Genomic DNA, 27158 nt, shown 5'->3' with positions numbered 1-27158 from the left:
GATCGGTAATGTGACAGTGGACGCCGTCAATGGATCGAGTTTAAAGCTGTTCAACAATAGGAGTCAACAGTCACAAAATGATAACACCACAGAGGAAGCTAATGAAAAGAAAACACAAACAGCAGCAGATGAACTTCTCCAGGTTGGTCTGTCTGGAGCCAGGACTGATGGGTCCAACTGTTAATTTGATCAATTGTGTTGCAGACGTCAATAACTGTAGCATCAGTGCTTTTAATACATGTTGGATTTTTGTTTTTCACTGAATAAATGGCACTTAAAATATGTTGGTGCAATATGCAGATGAATTTATTATTACGCAGTCAAAGCCAATAAATGCAGAAAACATTCCCTTTTTTTGCATCCCATCCCATTTTTTTCAGGGTTGGGTTTATATTTTTTAAAACTATTATTTTCTTTTTGGATTAAATTGGATTGCACTCATGAGAAATTGATTTCTTACCTGCAGAGGAGTGCTAAGTGCTCTCATAAGGAGACAGTTGGGAGTTTTGAGAGATGAGCCAATTGGCTCATTTTTGTAGAAAATGTGTGAATTTTCCCACTTCATGCATCCAGTGGCTGGTTACCAGGTAGGACTGTGGGATGATGGGAACAACGCAGTGAAAAAAATCCACCATCAACAGTTTTTGGCTGAATATCACACGGTCCAGCCTGTGATGTGTGGTTTGCTCGTGGTGGCAGCATGTTGGAGCAGCTTGGGTTCTTCTCATTTTCTTCATTTTTGGTTGACATGTTAAATGTTTGGACAGTTACTCCCTCTGGTTTTGGATGCTGTGCAACTGGAAAGAATATTTGCTGCTGCACTTTTGCTTTTGGACAGTTGTGATGAGTAACCATGGCAACAAGGTGCTGTTCTCACTACTGGGAGCTCAAAAAAATACTTCAGAAGAGTTGAAAAGGAGGCTTCATGGATGCAGACCAGGAGCAAAGAGAAGGAAGAAGTTCAAACCATCATAGTGATCATATCCCCTACTTTTTTTAATTTTCAGTTGGTGTATTTCCATCATTACCAAAAGAGCGAGAGGGGGGGGGATACCCTGAAGATCTCCACTTCATCACAGAGCAACAGACACACACACAGGACGGTTTTCTGCCTGGTTTTCCACCCATATGACCAGAGAGAGATTTTAAAAGGAATGACAAGAGCAAAGGAGGTGGATTAGCAGAGTTTGCCAGCAACTGATAGTGTCATCTGGAACATGTTACTGTGGAATATCATCTCTGCTGGCTAGATGTTGAACTGTTAGTCATGTGACTGTTTTACAGAAGCAGTCTTTAGTCAGAGGTCTGTTCAGGTTAGTTGCAAGACTGGCTGCTACTGGAGATCTTTTCTAGCCCCAGCCTCACCATCCACAAAGACTTTCTGAAGATGCTTGACTGATTTGAGTTACAACATTTAATTTCCCTTTGGAATAAATAAAGTAGTTTTCAACTGAATCTGATTAAATGTAATTTACTGCAGCCGGAGAAGCAGAGCACAAAGAAAGTGCAGGGGTTTGTAATTCACAGCAACCATTTTGGGTGCATCAGTGTGGAAAACCTTCTGCTAAGAGCGAAGCTGTCTGCTGAAGTCTTCCATTTTTAACCATGCAGATTCAGAAGTACTTTTTTGTGTTTGTCATTAGACGAGCAGAAAACCGAGGCAGATGGTGAAAAGTGGAATGCAAACCATGTGCAGATCGATGAACAAAATTCAGAGAGTGTCAGAAGAAATGAAAAGTGATTGACAGAACTCGGAGGCAAATTAAAGGCATCGGCAGATGGTTGGCAGCTGAAGGGAGAACTCGTGATTCCCCTTGTCTTATTTATTTCCAGGCTGAAATTGTTGAAATTCAGTTTCAGCGAGTTGATTCAAAAATAAAGGAAATAACTCACTTTTCTCCTCTGCAGAGTTTGCCAACTAATTTTGTTTTCTGACAGTTTTTCGTAACAGAAAGAACAAATGCAGCTGGCTGCAGGTAAACTATTAACTACAGACCATCTTCTGTATTTTATGCAGAAACTCATATTTCTTTGCGGCTGAAAATTACTGACCCAGTGAAGTCTGGTTCTCATTTCGACACCAGTTGTACCTGCAGCCACCTTTGCTTCAGTTGGAGTCGGCCGCAGCGCTGGCAGAGATTTTACCACTGTGTGTAGCTCTGGCGCTCTTCCTTCCCCAACCTGTTGCTGAGCTTTGTTAGTCAGCTGAATGAAGTGTGGAGGGCAACTCCAAAGTATTTTTGGAAAATTCATCTATTGCTGATTTTTTTTTGTTGTTGAACCTATCTAAATAGGTTTAATATGTTAATACTCTTTTAGTTTAGATAGGTGGGTTTAGATGCATGTTGAGAAACTGGAAACACCTCAAACGAAATGCGACTAGACATGCTACTAGCTGCTGTTTCCAAAGCAGCTGGTCATTTATTTTCCTTGGTCTGACTGGATGCACTTCCAAAAAAGACAATAAAAGTCTCTGTAGATATTAGTTTGTGTGTAAACATCAAGACAGTTTTCACTGTGCATATTAATAATGTATATTTGATGTTTGAACTATTTAAATAGGCATTTACAGATTTTTTTAGAGAAGGTCTCAAGTGACCACTGCTAGTCATGATCAGCAGTGGTTCCTAACCTCCAGAACTCTGGGAGATGAGATTTCATCCAGCCACACCTGCAGGTTACTGAATGCTGGTAAACCTACTGGGTTCTTCCCTAGTAAGTTCTTGCATGATCTGAAATGGTCATCATGCAGGTGACCAGTTCGTATTTTGAGCTGTTACTCTCTGTTTACACAGTGTCATATAAGTCCGTTTTTCTCAGTTCTGCTCCTCTGCTCTGCCCTGCATGTTTCAGGTGTTCTCCTTCTGCCACACACCGGTGTGGATGACCAACAGGCTTCTGCAGCACTTGATGGCATGCAGAGGATGTCATGCAACCATTTGAACCAGTTGTTCTGGAACAGACACATCTAAAATATGCAGGACAGCAGTCCCCAAGGACCAGAACAGAGAGCTGGAAGTGAGAAACAATGACAGGTACCGCTGAGTTATCCTTGAAGGACATTTTACACTCCTGAAGTTACTCATAGGTACCTGACAAATACCAAAGTCTTTGACTGTAGATATCTGGGTACCATGAAAGGATTAGTATTGACTCTAGGTTTATATGTTGCACTTGTAATGCTTGCATCAATGTTGACATACTACTGACTGGAATGTGTGGATTCTAACTCCCCAGGGTTATTTTATCAAATCTGGCTGCAGAAATACAAAATAGGAAAAAGTTCAGGGGAGGAAAACCTTTGCAAAGCCCCTTTAACATATCAGACTTTTAGTGGACTGATGTGATATTTACAGTTTCAATCACAAAGGAGGAACTTCCTGAAACAGTACCGCTTGACTTGTGATGTCGCCACTTAAATCCTTTTGTGACATTCTAGATGCACTACCTTACAAATCAAATCATGAACATGCCAGTCATCGTTTCTTTTTTTTATTTTCAGTTGGTGCATTTCCATCATTACCAAAAGAGCGAGAGGGGGGAGATACCCTGAAGATCTCCACTTCATCACAGAGCAACAGACACACACAGCACAAACAACCATTCACACACTCACACCTACCAGCAACTTAATGAACCCAATTAACCTAAAAGTCATGTTTTCGACTGTCAGGTGAATTGGTCTCAGAGTGAACCCACACATGGTCAGAGACAACATGCAAAATTTATACAGAGATTTGAACCTAGGACCTTCTTGCTGCACAGCAACAGAGCTGAGCAGGAGACAATGGATGGACATTTCTGTTTACCAGCTTACTTATTTACAGGTTACAAAGATGTAAGAAAATTCCCACCTTCCTTTTATTGGTTGGGCAAACGTAAAGGTAACTGAGGACGGCCTTGGACCCGATTTTGTCGTTCATCCTCTCATATGTTGATCCGTAGTCTGTAGATCTGAACAGAACAAAGAGAAAAAAACGATGAGAAGCAGAAAACAGTGAAAATAATCCAAGAAGATGTGCGTCAAACAAACTGATGCTACATTCTGTAACGTCGCCATATTGATGAAAAAGAACAGAACATCACACCCAAAGGAAGAGAACAAACAGGATAAATGTTAGCTTGGTTGTGTACATGCAGGGGAGTAAATCCATGCCAGTGAAATAAGAGGGTTAACCAATCATCCACAGCTCCCACTAAAATGAACCATTCAAACAGCTCTGGGGACCTGACACTGTAAATAATTAATTCTCTCCTGATGACTACTATGAAATAAAATATGACGAGTGCAAAAACATGTGGATGTTCCAGAACCCTCGGGTTTTAATAATTTAACAGTGGGAATGAGCCTGTTAGCCAGCCCAGTCCCTGGAAACTCCACATGAATCCATCATCGGTAACTACCAAATCTGCCTTCAAGTACCACATTTCAGCATCTGCAGGCCTGCTCATAGGCTTCTCTTCCTCTGTGGGTGTCGTGCCCGGGGAATCTTCTCAGTGGGGACAGAAGCTCCCACCCACCGCTGTGGCAAAACTCCCGTTTGGATTTGCAGACTGACTCACATTGCTATGCGGAAAGCTAAGATGATTCCTGTTTTTGTCAAACCCTGCTGTTTGTGCTCCTTCAGAGGGAAACGGGCTTTCAAAGAGGATGTAACGAGGTGTCGCTCCTTCAGAGGGAACGGTGTCTGCAGTGATTACAAAGCACCGTAATGAGCCACACAGAGGCAGCATCATTTCCACATTACATTAAAGTGGGATGGGGAGTAACAATGTGTGTGAGCTGAGAACTACACATTTTACATCTCCTCTAGTGAAAACTTTCACTGATAAAAGCTCTGGCAGAAAGTTTTGAGACAGACATGGATTTATAAATCAAACCAATGAGTTTTATTTTCTCTGAGAAATTCTTCACCTGAGACTCAGATCTGAGCCAAAGGCAACGCCTACGCAAACTACAGCAGACAGCCGTCTGCTTGTTTCTGTGCACTTTCAAATAAAGGGAACTAACAGAAAATGCAATTAATTGAATAAAAGATAACCTTGGTTTTCACTGGACAGCATCAGATTTACCAAAGCACACATTAATATATCTACATGATAAAACTTATTCCAGAACCTCTTTTATTTCTGAAGCTAGCAAAAAGAAAGTAAACTGAGCATTTTATAATTAGCTCGCTTACTTTGTGAACTGATTTTGGTTCTTTGACACATTTAAACAACCATCTGACAGAATATTTGACCTGTTATATTTACTATGGAATCTCCACAACTACAAATCAAAAACTATACTATCATCAATGAATTTACGTAAAAAATGATTTATTTAAAAGCTATGCACCGTGTGCAGAGGCTGCTCGATGCAGTTGGTCAAGTTTTGTTGTCTCTACATCGCCTTTCCTTGGACAGTTTCCCAGAAACACATTGTCTTTTTACGCCGATGACTGTGCGGTGTGTCAGTTGGACCCCTTGTACTTCCAAAATTGTGTTCAATTACCAACCAGTTAATTCCAATCAAAACTTTTAAAAAATGTATCCATGCGTTTGTAACCTCTTGACTAACATTATGTAATATATTCTTGTTTGGAATCAACCCAGTGAATGTTGGACAGCTTGAAATGCAGCTGCTCCATTTACCGGTCAGAACATCTGTTTGCTACGACCCGACTGGTTCATTTACTCCAGAACATCTGAAGCTCTTGGACTTTAAAAAAAAAGAAAAACAAAACAAAAAAAAGATTTAAGTCGAGATCTGAAGGTGAACATGATATTCACCTTGCTTTAAGTATCAATTTCCTCAAACAAAAATCCTTTTCACTTTATTTTGCACCATTTCTTTTGATTTAAGCTGGTATGCATCGCAATGTTTAGATCAAACCTGAACAAAAATGAAGAATGATTTTATTTTATTTTATTTTTATTTTAGTGTTGTTGGTGGAGGAGGAGGCCATTAAAACAACCTTTCGATGCCTCACTGATGCGATGCCATGGAAATGTTTTATTCCTTCGGCTGCTCATCTGTTTATTCCCCAGCATCCAGATGAGCAGGTGGTGCACACTCCTGCTAATGGCTTCCAACAATCCATGTAGTATAAGGTTTTAGCAAAACCACAGAGACAAAATAATCTGTGAAGAAGGAAAAAATGTGTGCATGTATCTGAATCCTAAATACTTAAAAAAAACATGATGTGGTGATTATTCTTTTGCTGTTCATTGGAAAACACCCCATTTATGTTTTATCTAAATTGTGTATGCAGTTTTGCATGACGTCTCGATCGATGTCACCCAGCAGCCTCAGTTTGACAAACACAATTAAACGCTGCACAATTAAATTAAGATTAACTGAAAGTCTTTGATTCAGGCTCAGAGTGTTTTTCCAGCCAAATTCAGCCTGACCTTGTCCCTCTAATCACATCAAGTCTTCAGGGACTGACGGGTTCAATTTGACCTGAGCTCTGCTCTCAAGCATTCGTCAAATGAACAGAGGATTATCCATATTTTGTTCTGCTCTGCCCTGTTTCTCTAAAGACTTAATAGCACGACTGCCTGGAAAAAAACAGGCTTATAAGATAAAAATAGAAATAATGGAATGATTTCTTTGTCTGGTTTCTCTTTGGAGGTTCCTAACATAAATAAATGTTTGCTTTGGTAATTTATAAACATTAGTCTTTCTTAATTATCCATAGTTATTGCTTATATATGTAAAAGTATGTGATGGTGTGAAAAATAGTTTCATTTTCCTACAGTGCTTTCTACTGCATTGGAAAGACATAATCCACTTCGTCCATGGTGGGCATATTGGACAAAAAGCCCATTTTTCACTCTTAGACGTTTCAAAAGTTAAAGTAAAAACAATAATGGCTGCTTATGCTGAAACCATGTGGAAAAAGATTTCCACACCTTCTAGCAGATGCTTGGTCCCACTTTTTGGAACAAATTTGAGAGAAAAAAAAGCCTCTCAGACAATAACGTTTCATTTATTGCATCAGCAAACTTCCTTTCCAGCACAACGGAGGACACACTGCAGAGTAATAAGTATTGGTGTTACTAGGTCTATTTTTATTGGCCTGGTGCATAAAGGTCAGCTTGACAGCAGGACTGAGAAGAAGTAGTTCTTTAATTTAGCAAAGAAATGACATGAATTTTCATTTAGCAATAATTTATGTAAGAACAAAAACACAAAATATGAAGGGATTGTAGGAATTGACATCATGATTTGAGTGTTTACCATTAACCATTAACATATCTTCATTCACAACTTCTTCTGTTTGCTGACTGGCCCAGTTGAAATTTAACTAGAGAAATCAAGCTCAATAGGAGAAATACCAGACGGAGCATTCAAGGGAGATGAGAATTGAGCAGAATTGCTAAAGAAGGCAACAGCCAGGCTACAAAGTTCACAACTTTCATGCAAATTTGGACCATCTGAAGCCTTTTCTTATTTAAGCCTTTTCGTGTAGCGGCTTTTTTTTTTTTTTTTTGCCTTCTATTAATTGATGTTTCGTCAAATATTGGTCTATAACATTTTAGCATATTTTCAAATTCGCTAGATACAAAACCCAACATGAAGGAATTACATAACTGGGTTTTTGTCTGGGTGTAATTTGAATTGATGTGATGACACATTTTCCAACATGGCTGCTTAGGTTTTATACTTTTAACATGAAATGTTTAATGTCATTTACAATAGAATTATTTTTATTTACTCATTACTTTGTCATCTTCCTGGATTGGGGCATGATGTGTTGCTTTCCAAGACCTTCGCAGCCTACTTCATGTTGCCAGACAGGTTCTTTTGGGTTGGCAGTAATCAGGGTTAAGTTCCCAATTGCTTTTCATGGGTGTCTTGATAAATTATAAGTTGAAAACTGACCTCTGAATAATTAAATTGGTAAGAGGGCTGATATTTTATGCGATGTGGTTTTCAGAAAGGTTTTCTGGATGAACAGTCAGACATTTGTAATAATGTATGGGAAACGATTCTGTTTGTGGCTTTACGTCCCTGAGAGGACAGGAAGATGCTCCTTCACATAATTAACACGTGATTGCCACATTTACGCACGCAGCGTTTGTCAGTGGGGGGTTGTCATCGACACGTGTTCCAGTGGTCGTTTCCCCAGGAGTCGGTTTCCTCAGACGCCTTTTCACTTTGAGCTCCTTGAAAGTCCCAGAGACACATCTTAATAAAACTTCAGCATGAATGTGAGTTTTTCTTTTAAAGCATTTTCTGTTCAACACCAAGGCACTCTGAGCAAAGACGGACCCGCTTCCATTTCTGATGAGACAAGCAGTTTCTTACTGAAAAAATGTCTTTTTTGGGCTCGTTGTAAAAGATGGGAGCTCAAAATAATTTGGTGACAATCAGTACAAGAGATTAAGGAAAATCTGACTCGGTGTGTAACATCCGCCTCACTTAATGCAGAATTCATACTCGGTCTGTGAGCATCAAGCCGACACTTATACCCAAGTGGGACAATAATCGATTAGAAAAGACGCGAAGGATGCTTCTCTCAACCTCTTGTCAGGTCAGAAACGCCGCCTCCCAGCTTCCACAAAGGAGAGGTTTTCATTTGTTGCTATTTGTACCAATTTAAAAGCCAAACAGAGATGCGACGTGGTGCACTGCAGTGTGTGAACATCAAATGATTGGAATAAAAGGCAGGCAGAAATTGCATTAGGGAATGTTTGTGAGGTTTTGCCAGATGGCTGCCAATAAAGCAGAACAATTCAGAGCTGTTGTACAACACGGTTGACCATGCTCTGGGGAGACAGAGGAAAAAAAGCCATCTACTTCAAAGACTTAAAAACTCCAACTAAATCATTTCACTTTCTCAAAAATCGTACAAACAAAGCACATCACCCCGAAGCAGACAGAGGCTAAACAGAGTGTATAGCAAGGGAGAACAGAGGCTGCATATCCATGCTCGTTATTGAAAAGGGAGCATACAAAAGACCTCATCAACATTCATCAAAGGTGTAAAGATGAAAGCATCGTCAGGTGGTTGTCAGAGTCAAGGCCAAGCAGAAACAACTCAGTGGTTTGTCCTCAGAAAAAGAGTCAAAACAGACAGAAAGGAAATGAGTTCTTACCTAACAACCCTGCACCAGAACCGAGCCCGAAGCGCAGGAACTCACTGATGCACCTAAACATAACCCTGATCTGATCCGGTGAACCAAAGAGTCATGTGGTGGAACGAGGTCAGAGATGGATCTGCACAGTGGGCTGCAGATGTTTCTAAATTACCTCATTGTTTTCGCTCTGGGGGAAACCTCTGAGGACATGACAAGGCAATGCTGCTCCAGAAACAAGTCTTCCAGGCAAACCCACTCCTGGGTTCGGTTCAGGGATCTTTCAGTACCAGACAGAGCTGTCACCACAGCACCAGTGAGTTAAATGCTGCAGCAAGTTATTGTTTTCAATAAGAAACAACTGAATTTATAAAAAACTATAAACTTCCAGGCACCATGAAATAAGTGCAGCCAACTGCTTCAGTTTTGATAGAACCAGACAAAAGTGAAAAACCATGAGGTTTAATTGTTTAAAAGGAATGAATCTAGGCAGTGAGAGGTCCAAAGGAACATGGATGAGATACAAGCAAAAGGTTTGGAAAAGCAGCACTTACCAGCTAACAGTGATCTTCCAACTGACTATGACTTGCATCTACCAAACTACAGACTGGACAGTGGTGGAAGCACCATTGGTGCTGATGGGAGAAAACTACAAACTTCATGGGAACAAAGCAACCAGAACACCACATCTGGAACCAGAAGGAATGAATCTGGTTGAGTTGTTCCAGTAAAAGTCTGTTGGAGATTAAATTCCCATAACAGCTAGCTAAAATTAAGCAATATTTAGACCTTACTGGCCTTGGGACGGCTATACACGCCTTTATCATCTCAACAATTGATTACTGCAGGTAGCAGCTCATCCATTTTACAATAGATTTAAAAATGTTACCAATTTTCAACTCTCCTAAAGCTTTGGCCCTTACCTATAAGTGTCATTTACTGAGTTTCTGTGTTGGAGTTACATCCCTGAGGTTCTTTTCAAATGAGAACTGGACTATCGGATCAACAACCAGCTTCCTCTAGATCTACATTCAGTGGCTGACCTGGGCCTTTTGACATCCAAGCTTAAAATCACTAAGATTCAGTTAGGATTTTAACACTTAGTTACCCTGTGACATTTTATTTTAGATTTATAGTTATTTATTTCTTCTGTTTGTTTTATATTGTGTCTTCAGGTTGTCCAGTTGACTGTTTGGGACACATAAATCAATAAATGAACGTAATCATACCGAGACTGCTGTTTTGAGAAAATAGTTCAATATATTAAAGCTCTTGTCATCAAACATGTAATAATTCATGTTTTCATGTCATGTTCATGCTCTCCTTCTGCAGCTAGTTTTCATTCAGCTCAGCTTGCCTGATTTCCCCTCTGCCTTCAGCGAGGCTCTCTGCTCTTTAAGCTCCTCTCAGTCTCTGCCTCCTCTCCAGATTATCAAAAGTCTAGTCCAAGTACTGCTGGTTTTCCAGCGTTCTTCCCTTGATGTCGTTTGTCTTCCTGTGTCTGATCATGTTCTCATCTCTGGATTCGCCCTCTCTTGCCTATGAATCATAAGAGGAAAAAAACTCCAGTCAGAGTGTAATTATTTATCTATAATGTGTTAAGTAAGTTACTGAAATAAACTTTTCTATATTATTCTAATTTATTGAGATGCACTTGTATGGCCTGCTGCTTATTTATGCAACAGTCACTTAAGGTTTTCAAATAAATTATTTACTCAAATTAATATTTATTATAAGATTAATAAAACAGGATTTCTGGTGCAGTGAAGTTTAATGCAACAAAGATTTGATCCTTTTTTTAGTCAAACAATACAGCAGTAGAAAATAGTTGAAGCAAAAGTGAAAACACAACCAAACTGCTGGGATTAGGAATATGATGCCATGAAACCCAGACTGGAAGATAAATTAGGGAGATTTAGAAGAAAACAAACATATTTAAGCTGTTTAATGTACGTTTTATCTACAGGATCTAAACAGCTAAAAATGATTATAATTTAATAGTTCAAACACCAAATATACATAACATCCTTTAATATGTACAGTGGAGACAGACTCAGCACCAGCACAGAGGCTAACATCCTGGGTCTTCCTTATTTCTGCTCTTGACGGTTCAGCCAATCAGCATCAGGTAAATAAGCGGGGCTCCAGGATTGGCTGCTTTGCATCCAATAGCGTGTTTAGAAGCATAAAATAGCTAATGTCATTAAAACCACTGACAGGTGAAGTAAGTAACACTGACCATCTTTTCACACCTGTTCAGGTGTGTGATCCATTAGGCAGCAAGTCAAGTTTATCCTCAAACTTTCATTTGTTAGAAGCAGTAAAAACTTTGACAAATCGTTTTGGGTAAGTTACAGTCAAAACGCATCAGCAGCAATATCTAAGAGTCCAATGTTGATGCTGTCTGGATATCATCCATTATGGCTGAGAGCAATAATGGATTGCTCTCAGCCATCTGACAGCTGGACTTTGACCACCAATTTACGCTTTTATCAAATTGCTAGATACATTTCAACACATCTCCATATTTGGCAAAAAAGATTACTATTTATTCCTAGAACAGAGGTCAACTTTTCTAACAACTATACTTGTTTGACTCCATTCAGTTACGGTCGGGGGTTTCAGATCTTTACAACCGACTGATTAGTTTTTCTGCAGCCAATAATAAAACCTGTATAATAGATCTGATTTGAATTGAAATCCTCAGTTAACACAACCTCCAATAAGTAAAACAGAGGATTTAATGGAACCTCCATCCCCAGATGCTCCACCTCCACACCTTTTATGTCGGGACAACAGGACAATCCTACAGGACAGGACTATTTCTCCCTAATTCTTTGCAGTCCAGTGGTCCTTTATGAAATTAGAAGCATGTCTTTTTATTGACATGTTGCATGAATGAGTCTATCAGCCACCTCTATAATCAAAGCATCTCTAGTTACAAGTTTCTAAATCAGAATTAAAGAATATATTCTGAAGACTTCATGTTTTTAATCCGAAAACACTTAAACGATATCCAGACAGCATCAACATTGGACTCTTAAATATTGCTGCTGATGCGTTTTGACTGTAACTTACCCAAAACGATTTGTCAAAGTTTTTACTGCTTCTAACAAATGAAAGTTTGAGGATAAACTGTTGACTTGCTGCCTAATGGATCACACACCTGAACAGGTGTGAAAAGATGGTCAGTGTTACTTACTTCACCTGTCAGTGGTTTTAATGACATTAGCTATTTTATGCTACTAAACACGCTATTGGATGCAAAGCAGCCAATCCTGGAGCCCCGCTTATTTACCTGATGCTGATTGGCTGAACGCTCAAGAGCAGAAATAAGGAAGACCCAGGATGTTAGCCTCTGTGCTGGTGCTGAGTCTGTCTCCACTGTACATATTAAAGGATGTTATGTATATTTGGTGTTTGAACTATTAAATTATAATCATTTTTAGCTGTTTAGATCCTGTAGATAAAACGTACATTAAACAGCTTAAATACGTTTGTTTTCTTCTAAATCTCCCTAATTTATCTTCCAGTCTGGGTTTCATGGCATCAGATTCCTAATCCCAGCAGTTTGGTTGTGTTTTCACTTTTGCTTCAACTATTTTCTACTGCTGTATTGTTTGACTAAAAAAGGATCAAATCTTTGTTGCATTAAACTTCACTGCACCAGAAATCCTGTTTTATTAATCTTATAATAAATATTAATTTGAGTAAATAATTTATTTGAAAACCTTAAGTGACTGTTGCATAAATAAGCAGCAGGCCATACAAGTGCATCTCAATAAATTAGAATAATATAGAAAAGTTTATTTCAGTAACTTAACACATTATAGATAAATAATTACAATCTGACTGGAGTTTTTTTCCTCTTATGATTTTCTGCTTCCAGTCGAATGAAAAGACACTTGAGGTCAAAAAATTATAATAAAGTAATCAAACATATTTTAATCATAAAATATAAGAGTAATAGACAATATAAAACCTGCTTAAAAGTTATTCTCAAAAGATAGTTTTATTCTGAAAAATGAGATGTTATTGTATTTTGATAAAAGGTTAGTGAGTTTATAAAAACTGTGCGGTTTCTTTATTTCTACATTGAAACATAGAAAAGGAAAAAATACGTTTTATAGTTTGAAATCTTTATATTTTTTCACCCAAATCTCAGCAGCTTTAAAGCCACCAAACAAGGCGAGACAGCTACACGAGGTGAAGATCAATGCTTACTGGGTCAGAAATGCCTAAGGTGCTGACTGAACTGTGTTTGTCCACGAGTTGGCCCTGCAGCGACTGGCGACCTGTCCTGAGCTTCTCTGCCATTTAGTCTGAGGCATGACAAGACGGGCTGCAGCCTCGCAGCTCAACAAGAGGAGGCAGGCACAGAAAAGAAATGCTTGGATGGGTCGCCTGGGGCAATTAGTCTGTTACTTCCAGGCCCATTCAACCATTGGATTATGGGTTGCTCTAACCCAAAACACTGCAGCAGGCACTCCAGACTGAGACTGGGCACAAACACTGTTGTCACACTTCAGTGTCGCAAAATGTGAAGCTGCCGTTGCCATGTTGGCCCCATTTAAAGCCATTTCAGTCACTTCGCACTGAGTAGAGTTTTCTCGAACTCCTCGAGGAGGGTGTTAAAGGTGACCATATAGGTTAGGATTGGTCTATCGGCTATACGAAACATGTTCATTTCATTTTTTGCACAGACGCATTCTTAAATAATGATTTTAAGAATGATTTAGTCTGGTCAGTTTTGTCTATTTTGAGCTCCTTTCAGAAGGAGCCTCTGATGCTTTACATCCAAAAAGGTGCTGTTGGCCACGCCCCCCCAACTCAGCCTTTACACTCTGTGAAAATGGCTGCAAACAGATACACTATTATACAACTGTACATTGAAAAGCATTAGTAAAGCCACCTGCACAACCAACAAGAACGCAGCAAGTGGTTTCTGAATGGAGAGTCAACAACACCTGTTTTTTTTTTCCCAGCAGCCATTGTACAATGCATACAGCGGTAAAACCAGCTGATCAGATGTGCTGGAACTCTGTTTGGGTTGCTAGGTGACAGGCTGGACTACGCTGGGGTTGCCAGGTAACGGGTTGGTGGCTGGGGTTGCCAGATGAGAGGCAGTGCCTGATGATCTGTGTCGTTACATTCCAGAGGTTTTTTGAAACGGTTCATTGTCAGACACAAAAAAACATCAACTTATTGCCAAAAACCGGCTGGGTGGTTTTTTAAATGCTTGGGCTGATTTTAGAAGTAGCTCCGAGTCAAATGGAGAACAAAAACATGCAGAATATGAAGTTTGCATAATACATCTCACTCAAAGAAAAAAGTGATACACAAAGTGCTAAATTATTTCATACCCATTCTTCAAACATCTTTCAGGCATCTATTAGTTTGAGAACACGAGGAACCAAGAATTCAGGTTTTTTGGGTTTTATGTGAGGTCAGACTTGGCTAACAGACCTGAACATGGAACTGCCTGAGGTGTTCTGGATTCCTCTCTGAATGTTCTGCCTAAAAGACGTTCCTACTAAGGACTCCCACACGCTCAGCTGTGTTTCACTCTGCAGAGCTCCATGCATAATCAATAAGGGCTCAATGTGGTCACACAAAGTTACTAATAAAGCTTTGCTGGTCCATCGCTGGATGAGGTTTCAACTGTGTGAAAAATGAAAAAGATGTCTCTCTGCCACCATAAAAGATGAAAAACAAACAAAATGCATAGCAACACACTAATGGAAATGTTGTAATAATATAAGTAACTAATAAAGCCTATGGACGCATTTTTAATCCCGACTGGTACCAGGAGCAACGCATATCTCAACGAGGAGGCTCGTAATGTTCAAGCTGTCAGAGTTTATCTCTGGAAAATACACTCTGAGCTAGACTCACAATAAACCTTCACACACACTCAGTCATGCTCAGAGGTGGCCTTGCGCGCGCGCGCACACGCACACACACACACACACACACACATATACACACACACAAACCCTACCATGTTTCCACCCAAGGCAACCGCTGCATTATCTTCTCTCTAATGTAAAATCCACTGAAGCATAATTGAAAACAACTTTAGAGAATTGCCACGTCGAGATAGGAGGATACTGAAGTTGCAGGTGTTTCTGCGAAAGAGCAGGAGGTTGTCAACATGCGAGAACGGGGAGCAATGAAGTGAAGGGGTGGGGGGCAATAAAAATAACACCCTACATGACTGAACACTGTACACTAAAAACTAAAGCTGTCTTCCTTTAAATGTATTAAAAAATGCCGTGTCCGGCCAGGCGCGTGCGTGTTTATGAACGTCAATGTGTTTGTGTGCGATTGTGAAAGAAAAATATAAAAGTAAGCGATGTGTGAAACAAACACTGCAGCCTGCACTAAAACCCAAACTGCTGCTGATACAGAACAATCAGACGATCCTGCAGCATGAAACAAAAAGCAGTTCACAGAACAAACAGTGGAGAGGAAAATAAAAACCTCCAGCCACGTTGCAAACAGACTTCTAGGTTTTTCAGGATTTTATGATTGACCAACACAAGGTAGAGAATATTTTTTTAAGTGCGAGGAAAATGATGCATGGTTTAAATTGTGCACACAAATAAAAATCTGAAGGTTCACCCATGAATTTATCCCTCCTGAGTTGTAATTTTGTCTTTTGAGAATCTCTACAGTCCCAGACACTGACCCGTTGCTTTCAAAGTAGCTCAAGCTCAGACAGATGAAATGAGGAGTCTTCAGTTTTCTAGTCCTCCCACAGAATCTCAGTGGAATTTAACTTTGGACTTTGACTATCTACTTTATATACTTTGGATCAACATTATTAGACTCCTGTTCTTCCAACCCAGAAATGGAATTAGACCAGAGGATATTTATCTAGCAACCCTAGTTTACATACTTTAGATCAACATTAGATTATTTTTCTTCTTTTGCTCTTTCCTTTGGTTTATTTTGTTTGTATTTCCTTTTAATTCCTGTAAAGCACTTTGTACTGCCTTGGTGCTGAAAACGTGCTATATAAATAAAATTACCTTTAGGCTACTCTAACAAATGAATATGCTTTGATCTAAACCAGGGGTGCCCAGGTCCAGTCCTTGAGATCTTCCATCCTGCAACATTTAGCTGCATCCTTCTCCAACATCCTCTGTAGCTCTGGCTGCGTTTAGGGTTGTTGTCCTGCTGGAAAGCAAACTTCCACCTCCGTCTCTGGTGATCTGCAGCCTTCAGCAGGTTTTCCATAACTTCCTTCTTCAACTCTGTAGAGCTTCTCTGTCCCTGCTGCAGAAAAGCTTCCCCACAGGATGATGCTGCCACCTTCATGTTTGGCAGCATGGTGTTCTCTGTGTGTTTAGTTTCCTGCTACACGTTTCATTTACATGTAGATGCTCAGATGAGTATTTGGTCTCGTCTGAGAAGATCACCTCCTTCCATCATGGTTTGTACCAAACAGTGGACGTGACTTCTCATGGCTTTTCGTCTGAGACACTCTTTAATCTAAAAGAAAAATTAAATCTTGTCATAATAAATAAAAACCAAGAACAATTTTCCTTCCACTTCATAAATCTTGAATCAGTGCACTCTGGCAAAATACAGTAAAGTTTATTGTTGACAAAATGTGAGAAGGATCAAGAGGCAGGAATCCTTTGAGAAGCGTTGCATCTTTGCATGATTGATGAAAGCAGCGCTGAGGGAAGATACCTTAAAGGAGCACGCAGATTGAGGCAGAAGTGCTGATATTCAAAGATCGCTCTTAGCAACAACATTTGTTGTGTCTCCATCTCCTCCTGCGTCTCCACTCAGCCTCCGACGTGGGCAGCAAATATCTGTTCCCCCACTCACCGTGCTGCAGAATGCATTCTCTGAAATGAATCTTTAACCGAAGTATAAAACTTTCAAAGTTCCTCCCAGATGTGTTGACTTTTTCATGAGGAGCAGTCGGGCCTTTTAGGTTACAGAGGATAGATCTGCTGTTGACATCCAGCTTGTTTCGACGTCTAAACTCACGACTGATGTTTTCGTTTTTGGTTGTTTTTTTTCTGCCCACTGAGGTGAACCAACATCAGAGCATCAAACATGTTCAGTATGGGGTTTACGTCTCGGTGAGACGGCAGGATTCAGAGGAAGAAATCAGTTTTCATCAGACTGTGAAGAACAACCCGACTTCTGTTCATTATTCATAAGGGGGGTTGCAGGAAACAGCAGTTCAATGGCAAGATAATAACAGAGTATTGTTGGATGGAGTCGGCTTCTGTAGGTGCAGATCTGCGCTTCCACGTCGTCTCCAGAGTGTTGTGAGTGATGATAACTGACAAGTCAGGGTCAGAGAGACGGGAACGTCCAAGAGCTGAGAAAAGACACTTTGGTGACAGTGTCTCTGAAGGTGGAAGATGAAAAATGTCCTCACTTCCTTCAAATTAAAAAAAAAAGTGACTTTGAAAACTGCAGGTGACCTGCAGCTGTATTACTGAATGTTATTTACTGCAGCATTGTCACAATATTTTCAGGGACAATGAGCGTTTTCACAGCTGTCTTTATGTCATCTTGCTACTTTTACAGGATTGACGTCAGATAATGATGTGATTCTGTTGGATCAAGGATCCGTTCTGATTTATTGATACGTATTGGTTTTGGAAACAGAGCAGTGTGTGCCACCCACAATTAGTGATGGGACTCAAATATTTTTTTTTTTATTGAGTTAATTACAAATTAATCCCATTTTAATTGAAAACTATATTGATAAAACAAACATTTTCAATTCAAAAATCCTTTTTGCTGCTAAATCCTTGAATAAAGACATTTGGGCTAAAGAGTACATGCAGTCTGTAGATGCTCACGTTAGCATTGGGGACGTCTGTGCTGCTGCTACATGTTTAGCATTGAGATGTTACTTTAGGTTTAAACAGCTATTGTGTTTTATTCTACCAGGATAAAACACAATAGTTGTTTTTTCCCCTTTGCCCCATGAGCTCATTTTCTGAAACAAAACTGAACCCCAAGTGGCTTTAATGACCATCCATGTCACTTGTGCATCACATTTATGAACAAATCAGAAATGCATAAGTACAAAGCAGAAAGCTTTACAAAATAATTAACTGTGTTAAAAATTTTAACAAGTTAAAATCTATGTAATGAATTAACGAAAAGTAATAGATTAAGTCCCAGCCCTACCAATGATATGTGATCAATACTTAGTTTGCATCTCTCTCTCTGTCTCACCAGGTTGAATTAAATTCAGAATTAGTTTTGTTAAACTTTTTTTTATATATAATTACTTCTCTTTTCCAACAAGAGAAAAAAGCTGTAAACAAAAACATTTTATGATGTGGCCTTCTCTTTTCTATCCACACAGAATAACAATTTTCAGCCCTGCAAAAAGCCCCAACAGGAGAGATTATGTAGTTTTTCCCCCCTTTGTTTACTTTTTATTAATTCACTGTGTAAAATTTGTCCCGGTAATATTTATAACTACACAAGAAGAGAGCTGTTCTGTTGTGACAGGCACAGACCTGAAAAAAGTGACGGTGCCTCAGAGTTTGTAATTACAGAGGTAAGGATTTAAATATGCTGAGGGACTCAGAATAAACGACCTCGGTAATGACAGCCAAGATGATTTATGTAGTGACTCCCTGCAAAAGTGAACTAAATAATTCACACAAAATTAGTTTTCACTACATTTTCTCTGGGTGCTTTCAGTGCGCTGCTGCTGCTTAAAAATTAATGGATGAAATGATTTCAAATTTAAAATACTTTATTAATCCCAGAAGGAAATTAAATGTTGTAAATATGATGCAATTTTCTTCAAATAGTTGTTGTAGATGCTGATGGTTGCAGGCTGGAAGGATCTCCTGTAGCAGTCTGTCTTACAACTGCTCAGAAGACGCTTCTGTTTAGTTGTTTCTCTTCTAGAGTTACTACTAAAAACCTTTTTAGTTTTCTCTGATGTGGACAGTACTCCTGGATCTGTGGGGGTTTGAGAACACAAAGCAGGTACACACCAAAAGCCAGAACCAGTCAGTCGTGGCAGATGGCCGTTCACACTGAGCCAGGTTCTGGTTCTGGTTCTGCTGCAAGTTTCTTCTTGTTAAAGGGGAGTTTTCCTCTCTGCTGTCGCTACATGCATGCTCAGTGTGAGTGATTGTTGCAAAGTCATTGACACAATGCCAGCAAAGGTCTACATGTTTCCATGTGTTCAACCAGGAGGAGTGAATGCAGCAGAGTCTCGACTGATTCAATACGATGGGATTCTTAGACAGAAACCTTTATGGCAGTTTGAATAATTAACTGACATGGATGCAGTTTGATAACTAGGATCAATCAAAATAATAATTATGATTGGACTGAACTGCCTTTTTCAATGCCTTACAGCATGTGTTGTGAATTGGCACCATATAAATAAACTGAATTAAATTGCTACATTTCATGTGTAATTCCTTCACAATGCCAATTACATCTGGCATTGAGAAAAGAATGGTCAGAAAAACGTGGATCATTTGCAACAGATTATGTTACTATAATATGCCAGTTACATGTTTTCCTATATTTTGCTGTTGCTTGGCTGAATATATGAAAAATACCTTGAATAAAAAAGTTGATCAGGAAAAATAATGAGTTTGAATTCAGTGCATAGCTGAGATAATTAGTTAATAGATATCTTCATGTTTAGTGAAGTGTGCTGAAGCATGAACTTTGTGTATTTGCTTTTTCACCCCTGACCAAGTAAACCTGTTTGGATTACGGTACATATTTGTGCTGTGAACAAGGTCGAATGGAGTTAATTAAAACAATGAAGCTGCTTGCAGTAAAACCGAAACAATCGTATAAAGGAGGCTGTAAAGCTCAGAGGAGCATAAAGGTCAAGTCTTTATGTTCTGGTTCGTCTCAATATGTTGATCTGCCGGCTTCAGCAAACCTGTCAGCGCTTCATGCAGATTTATCGGAACTGATGTCTTCCATTTTCATCAGAAATGAAATGTAGCTGTATCGCTCTTTTTTTTTTTCTTTCTTTTGAAAAGTTCTGATGTGCAGAAGGCTGGTGAGGTATGGAGGAAAATACCAAGTCCAATTGCAAAAGGTCGCAGACATCAGGTGGGTCCTCTCTGAGAGAACCGGGCCCTTATTATAAGCACTGACCTGTGAAATATCACATCGGCTGTGAGCATGCTCAGCAAAATGATGCAATTTGAGAGGATGTCACTGTTCACCCACTGGTGACCCGATCTTAGCACAGCAGGAGAGGAGTCTGTCTGCAGCTGGGATACACACACTTACATAAACACACACACATACAACACAGCCACCAACTTTCCCAACCTATTTCTCCAACAGTCCCCTGAGTTTCGGGGACGGAAACCCCAAAACGAAAAGCTTTGTGTTTTTCTGTCTTCAAATATTTACTGCTGTTAAAAGCTTCAAACCAAAGCTTTAAAAATCACAAACAGAAAACAACTGAACATGACCAACAGCTCAGATGAACAGTGAACAGAGGTCCATGTTCACAAGTTAATCTCCCCAGTTAATGATAAGAGTTTTAATCACTTACCATTTTAACGAGCCTAATTCTAGGCTGTTATTCACATCATGAATACTTCACTGCTATTTATCATTAAAACTGTAATTAGGGTTTTAATTAAGCTCAACAACAAATGAGTGGGAGGAGTTTTATTTTTATTCAATTAGCTTTTATTTGTTGAAGGCACAAAAAGCAGAATTCCTCTGGTTCATATCGAAAATATCTGAGAGAAAGTCAAGCTAAAGAACCGACAATTAAATACAGCTTGACAGACTCCTGGCTATTCCCAAAGCATCCTGTGTTTTCCCTGGTGGTTGGTTGTTCCCAAGACCAGCGGTAGGGAGACTGCAGGCATAAGCTTCTGTGGTTGTACTAGGACAGTTTTCACTGTGTGTTTTAATGAATATTAAGGTATATTTTTACTTGAACTATAAAAATTGTCAGTTGAAAGAGATTTTCTAGGGAATCTCAAGTATTCCCTAGTTTGGTAGCGATTCCTAACCTCCACGAATATCAGGGATCCAGGGAACCTGAATCTCTGATGGCAGAAATAGTTTTGAACCAGGACTGAAAAGCAGCCTTACATTTTCAAGCACTGTTGACAGCAAGAGAATCCAGATTTTAGCACAGAGCTAAACTGTCATGTTTTACAGACACGCTTTTCTGTTCACCAAGAAGTTCTGATTGGCAGAAACAAAACTATAGTATGGTCGTAAAATGTCATAGCATTTTCTTTGGGTCTCTATGCTGCCTGTAATCAGAGTTAAACTGGAGCCCTGCGGTGAAGAACCAGGCCTGCATGCTCCAAGTTTGTTGCATGTGCAAAAATGCAATACATAAGTTTCTAGAAAAATGTCATGTTTCCCTTGAACTTGACATTGATTTCACTTCAGTCCAGCAGAGCACCTCTGTGATGTCATGGAACAAGAGATTCATGAATGCACAGCCAACAAATCTGCAGCACCTCATGTCAGAATGAACCAAACCTCAGGAATATTCCTGACACTTTATTCAGTCTGTTACAAAGATTTCAGGCAGTTCTGAAGGCAAAAGGTTCAAATTAAAAAAAGGTTACAATTCAGTACTGGGAGCTAATAATGTGGTTGTTACTGTAAATAAAATTGATTTATTTGTCCTATAGGTGTTTTGGTTTTGTGCAGACAGATGAGGATCTACACTAAAATTTGTTTTTCTTTTACGCAGGTTTTTAATTTGGGATGTGTTCCTGCTTTAATGTACATTTGATCCAAATCCAGTTTGTTTTTCCCATCCATTTTTGATTTCCATTTGTTCAATTTTCCCTCAAGCACAAGAAAACATAAACCTGAGTTCACCCACAAACTTTCCACATCAGTTGTTCAGTAACACAAGAAGGAATAAAAACTTTAGTAAACATAACATAAAGCAAAGAAAACAACTGCTGCATCGACTTGTTTTGCATAAAGAACAAGTATTGGATGTGTCAAAATCCAGCAGTGAAGGAGGGGGGATACATCTTGACTTTGTTGTTGGCATTAATTTGCACTGCGTCTGAATACCTGCAAATGAGTTTTGGACTTGTCATCTTTAATAAATGTTTTCCTCACGCGGAGACAATACTCTGGAGGCCAGATGAGAGAGGCTGAACAACTTTGAAGACAAACTGTTTTGCAGAGTTGATTTATAGTTGGCACAGACTATAAATCCGCCCGCTTCTCCAACGCTTCCACAGTGTGAATACTTTGGAAATTATGCAGAGTCTGACTGATCAGCTTTCATTGTTTAAGGTCAGGATGTTCATTAAATCCGACAGACGGACTGGTAAATACTTTGAGGTGTTGCCACAGCACTGACCTTTGCGAGCAGGCAGCACTGGACGTGCCATTTGGGATGTATTCCTGTTGAAGTGATAAACATTCAACTCAAACGCTCCTCTTCAGACTCTATCGCAGCTGTGATCTCCGTTAGAAGCCTCATTCCTCAAACCGATTCTTTTTCTTTCAATAAAGCAGACTCAAACTTATCATGAAAAAAATATTACTGAGGTTTTCACAAGTCTCTTCAGACGCTGCCAAGTCCAGCCTGGATGTTACAGCTGCTCTCCAATCACTGTAGGTTTGTGGCCGAGTGACAGTGCTGGGAGGGCTGCCAATAATAATGATCTTCAACAGCAGTGATGGTCCCTCCTCTCACACTATGGATTAGTCTCTTCACCTGATTGCATCTTCCCCAAAGAGTTCAGCTGTCATGGTGAATTTAAATCTGACAGCATTGCAGAACTTCAGTCTGTTTACCTTCTGCAGTTAAACAGAACAGATGATTCTGTTGGTTTATTACGGTGAACTTCAGTCAGGCTGTGACGATGCTAAAAATCCAAACTCAATATCAAGAAATATACTCAACACCATATTCGATAACTTGGCAGCAGTTTTTAAAGGAACAGGGTTCTTAAGAGCAAAGAGCTTTCAGCCGAGTCATTTTGGTCAAAACATTTGAATGTGGGAGTTTTAATGTTGGTCAGTAATTACACCTGGTTGTGATGAATTCATTAAATATCAATGAATGATCCGAGTATCGTAAAGGAACCATTTATTGTTAAATGTGCTCAAGTCTTCAGGACATGAAACACTAATCGATATGTTAAAGTATTTCATTTTTACTCAAAACTACAACGACTTTTACGTTGAACGACCTCCTGGACTGATGTTGACCACTTGTCTGTTTCTGTTTTCCAGCATGACAACCAGATGCTCAAATGCATTAGGAGACAAATGACTGTATGAAGCCCGGCGACACTGAATCCCAATGAATGTCATGTTCCAGTTAATCCAACATTCCTCTGAAAAAAAATGTATCCCAGCTCCATCCCATTGACATTGTGGTGAGTTTAATTTTCCCGCAGGCTACATTATGTTCCCTCTCCGCCATCTGTGGTGGTTCTGATGGGGGACATGCCTGTGTTGAGACTATGCAACAGGGACTACAAGGTTCATCAAAGTGGAGAGACTTCAGCTGCTGCACAAAATATGGGATCTTTTGTACTAAAAAGGTTTTGCAGTTTCGTCATGAGAAAAAAGGAAAAACAGATGGGAGTCAAGCTTTGAAAGGATATATTTCATATTCCTGACATGTATGCAGTCATTTTAGAAATGCAGACAGAAGAGTGTTCTGATGAAACAGCCATATCGTTATCCAGAATATTTTAGAATAATTTGTCGACAGCAGAACAGTCCGTCTTCTGTCTATTTCTCAGACTAAAAAGAAACTCAGCCTACTTTGTAGCTCCTCAGACACTAAAACAAAACTCTGTTTTTGCCTGAGGATCATAACTGTTGCACAGACGGTATTTAAATGTCAAAAATAGCCAGCGGTTACTTTGGAAGCTCTTTTCTTTGTGAAGGCATTCCTACAAACTGGGCATAGGACGCAAATCTTAGAGGTGAAACTGTTTCTACACTTTAAAAAGCTGCCATTAACAACATCTCAAAGACAAAAAAAACGCATTGAAGGGAAATTGTTTTTCGCTCTTAAAATGGCAAACCTTATCTGAGATTGATATAATTGTCCTTGAGTTTATTTTTTATTCCTGTGTGGCAAATCTCTTCATAATTTCACTCTTTTGTGCAATTTAAAATCATTTTTAAAGTACTCCCCTCTGGCATTTTCATCTTCTACTGATTGTTATGGTGCTTCACAGTAACATTTCTCTCCGTTTCAGGCACTCCAACATAAAGGTTATGTTCACAAGGCAGAAGGCTCGACTTCAATCTGATAGAGTTATAAAAATATATTAATTCTATGATTCTTGTGGTCAAACAATAGCATGAATCGATTAGTGTCTTTTTAGGGTTTTTGCTCTACATTTCTCACGGCCATGCCAACACTGTCATGTGTTTACAGGCTTCCCAAAGAGAAACAAGCAAATTACTGTTTGTGTTACACAATACAGATCTGAAAATGGGTTAGATGCAGTTTCTATTCATCAGGGATGTGTTATCCCTCCTTCTGATCGTCTGTTTTTCCTCTTTTACAAGCACTCTCTTTGTTTCACAAACTGTGTGTGTGTTTGTGTGTGTGTGTTTATTTTCTCTCCTGCAGGGGGGAAGAAGACGAGTACATCAGATAATATCCCAGAACAAGCACATGGAAAACAGCTTCCTACACCCGAGTGCACCGCCTGGAGGCGGATGACACCAGAACACGGTTTTCCCACGATGGACTGGGAAGGTGAGAACAGAATCACAGCTGAAGATGAATGGGCGAAGAGCAGATATGGATATTTGGCTCAGATTAGGATTAAAGTCCTGCAACTCTGAGCGCATCAACAGGATAGTTTTGCAATCCTGAGTTTAAAATCTGTTGCTTATGGATGTTGACAGCATTCAACAAGTAAAAGACGTGTTGAGTACTCACCTCCAGAGAGTGCTCTCAGTGACGCTGCCGATGTGAAAGTCATAGAGTTTGGTAAGAATAAGGATGACCTGCGGAGAAAAGAAATGTCTGCATTAAAATGGCGTTTTTGAAGAGTTTAAACCAGTCGACCCGCTGCTCTGCAGGTTCAGGTGTGTTCCTGATGCCACACCTGATCTGAACAAGCAGGAGGCTGCCAGGCTTCTGCAGCATTGGCAACATGCTGAGGAGGTAAAGCAACCATTTGAATGTGCTGCAGCAGACACATCTAAAACATGCAGGGCAAAGACCTGAGCACCACTGGTCCGAACAATGTTACGTCAGACTTTTAAGAGGAATCTTAAAGCAAAACGGACACATTTCGCTTTCGATACGAAGCCAGACAGATTATCAGACGTGTCCAACAGAAACAAATGCAGTCTGTTGCAGAGAGAAAGTTCAACCCTTTGGCAACATCTTTCACACTTAGCAGAATAATTCTCTGTCCTCACTTTTCCATCAGACTTCATTGACTGCTGCTTGCCAACAGTTTTTTAATACAACATATAAGTTTAGCCCTACAGCGATCACTGGCAGCATAGGACATCACCACCTTCTCTGCAGGAGGTCAATATGAGTCTCATTTTCAAACATATCAAGTGAAACAAAGCAGAATAAAAAGATATATATTTTTTTCATGGTGATCACAGCCTCTTATGTATAACCATCTTCAAAAATGTTCTGCTATTTTATAACTCATTGCACTTCAAAGGTACTTTTTTATCCCCAAGGGAAATGAAGCTATGGATATGAAGGCAAAAAAATAATATGCAGCTTATTATGAAGTGTCAAAATAATCTGAACTGAACTGTAAGCATATAAATCCCCAGAATTACACAGGTTGACCTTTAGAACTGCTGACTGCTGCATTTTACCTTTAGTTAAAGTAAGATAATGAAGTCACTGAGGTGCTGACATATCTAAGGAAACAGAAACAGGACAAAATGACAGTATCTACTCAGATGGGATTTTTTAGTTATTTGTAATATTTGAGCTAGCTGAATTAAAAATGGTATTCGTTACAACAAGCTAGAAACACTTTTGAACAAAACAAATGAGCAGGAGGCCTAATCAGGATCTAACTGAGTGTGAAACACGATTTCATTTTGGACCAAGTCAAGATCATGAATGTCCTCAAGGGGCCAGCTGTGGAAGAATCTATCGAAAAGAAAAACCTGCTAATTGGTCAAATTTGACTGGGTTCCATTTGTTCTTCTTTTCACACTGATGTCATTTGGTCCAATACAAATACATCAACTCATATTGTTTAAGCACACAACTGTTATCTTAAAGTTAAATGTATGTTTCTCTCTGGAATCTAGAGGGTCACATAAAAAGTTATGGCGGGCCGGATTTGGCACCTGTGATCGAAACAAAGATCCGTTTATAGCGCTGAAAGTCTAAATCACTTTTGTAGGCTGTAGTTAAGTTTGCTGCTAGAAGCCCAGGTGAAGGGCGTTCAGGTAGAGAATCACACTGCCCGGATCTCAGCCCACATGCAGAAAGAAACACCAGGACAAAAAATATCATTCTTCCACCAACCATATTTAGTAGTGTTCAATTTTACAGTGTTAGTGGAATAAAGCAGATCCAAACTACACAAACACGACCAACAGAAAAAATGAGCAACAAAAACCTTTATAGAAATGTAGTAAAGTAAAAAGTATGATTTTTAGTGTTTTTCCTCAAAAAATATTCTACTCAAGTAAAGTGCAAATTCTGAAACAGGTCCACTTCAATAGGTGTCAGCACGGTTTCCTCCAGATGTCTTCAAAAATAAAATCAGCAAAGTTTGTCTTTCTGGGTTTATGGGCAGGACAAAAAACAAAAACAAAGCAAAGTATTATTCTGCACTGAAAATGTCTTGTAAAAAGCAAAAAACAGGATTTTTATGTTTGGGAGTAGATCAAATTAACTGTTAAGAAATATAAAGCAGTTTATCTGAGTGTTGCATACTAGAAACCATTTCCTGCAGCACTCACTGACAGCGCCATAACAATAACACCCTCATAACCATAAACACTGATGCTGCAGTCAATTCCTTAAACAAAGACACTGCTGGGGGCTGTTTCTGTCTTAATGACTTCAAACAGTTGTTAAACTGGACAGTTTAGAGAAAAATATTTCAAGCCAATAAAAAAACTATTTA

General features: G+C 39.4%; 1 protein-coding gene across 3 annotated transcripts in view; it reads right to left on the bottom strand.

Annotated features, from left to right (window-relative positions):
* Positions 1–27158, bottom strand: part of sorcs3a (sortilin related VPS10 domain containing receptor 3a) — a 225158-nt gene that overhangs the window by 97242 nt on the left and 100758 nt on the right. For all 3 annotated transcript variants that reach the window (XM_008422187.3, XM_008422206.3, XM_081611734.1), the window contains exons 2-3: positions 24974–25041; positions 3855–3954 (exon numbers count right to left, since the gene is read on the bottom strand). In XM_008422187.3, the coding sequence (XP_008420409.1) occupies positions 3855–3954; positions 24974–25041 (168 nt within the window). The remainder of the gene's footprint in view (positions 1–3854; positions 3955–24973; positions 25042–27158) is intronic.

Source organism: Poecilia reticulata, chromosome 1, assembly GCF_904066995.2.
Source record: "Poecilia reticulata chromosome 1, P_reticulata-male-v2, whole genome shotgun sequence".
In the NCBI taxonomy this organism is placed as follows: domain Eukaryota; kingdom Metazoa; phylum Chordata; class Actinopteri; order Cyprinodontiformes; family Poeciliidae; genus Poecilia; species Poecilia reticulata.
Note: the sequence above shows the minus strand (reverse complement) of the source record. Positions and strands in the feature narration are given on the sequence as shown.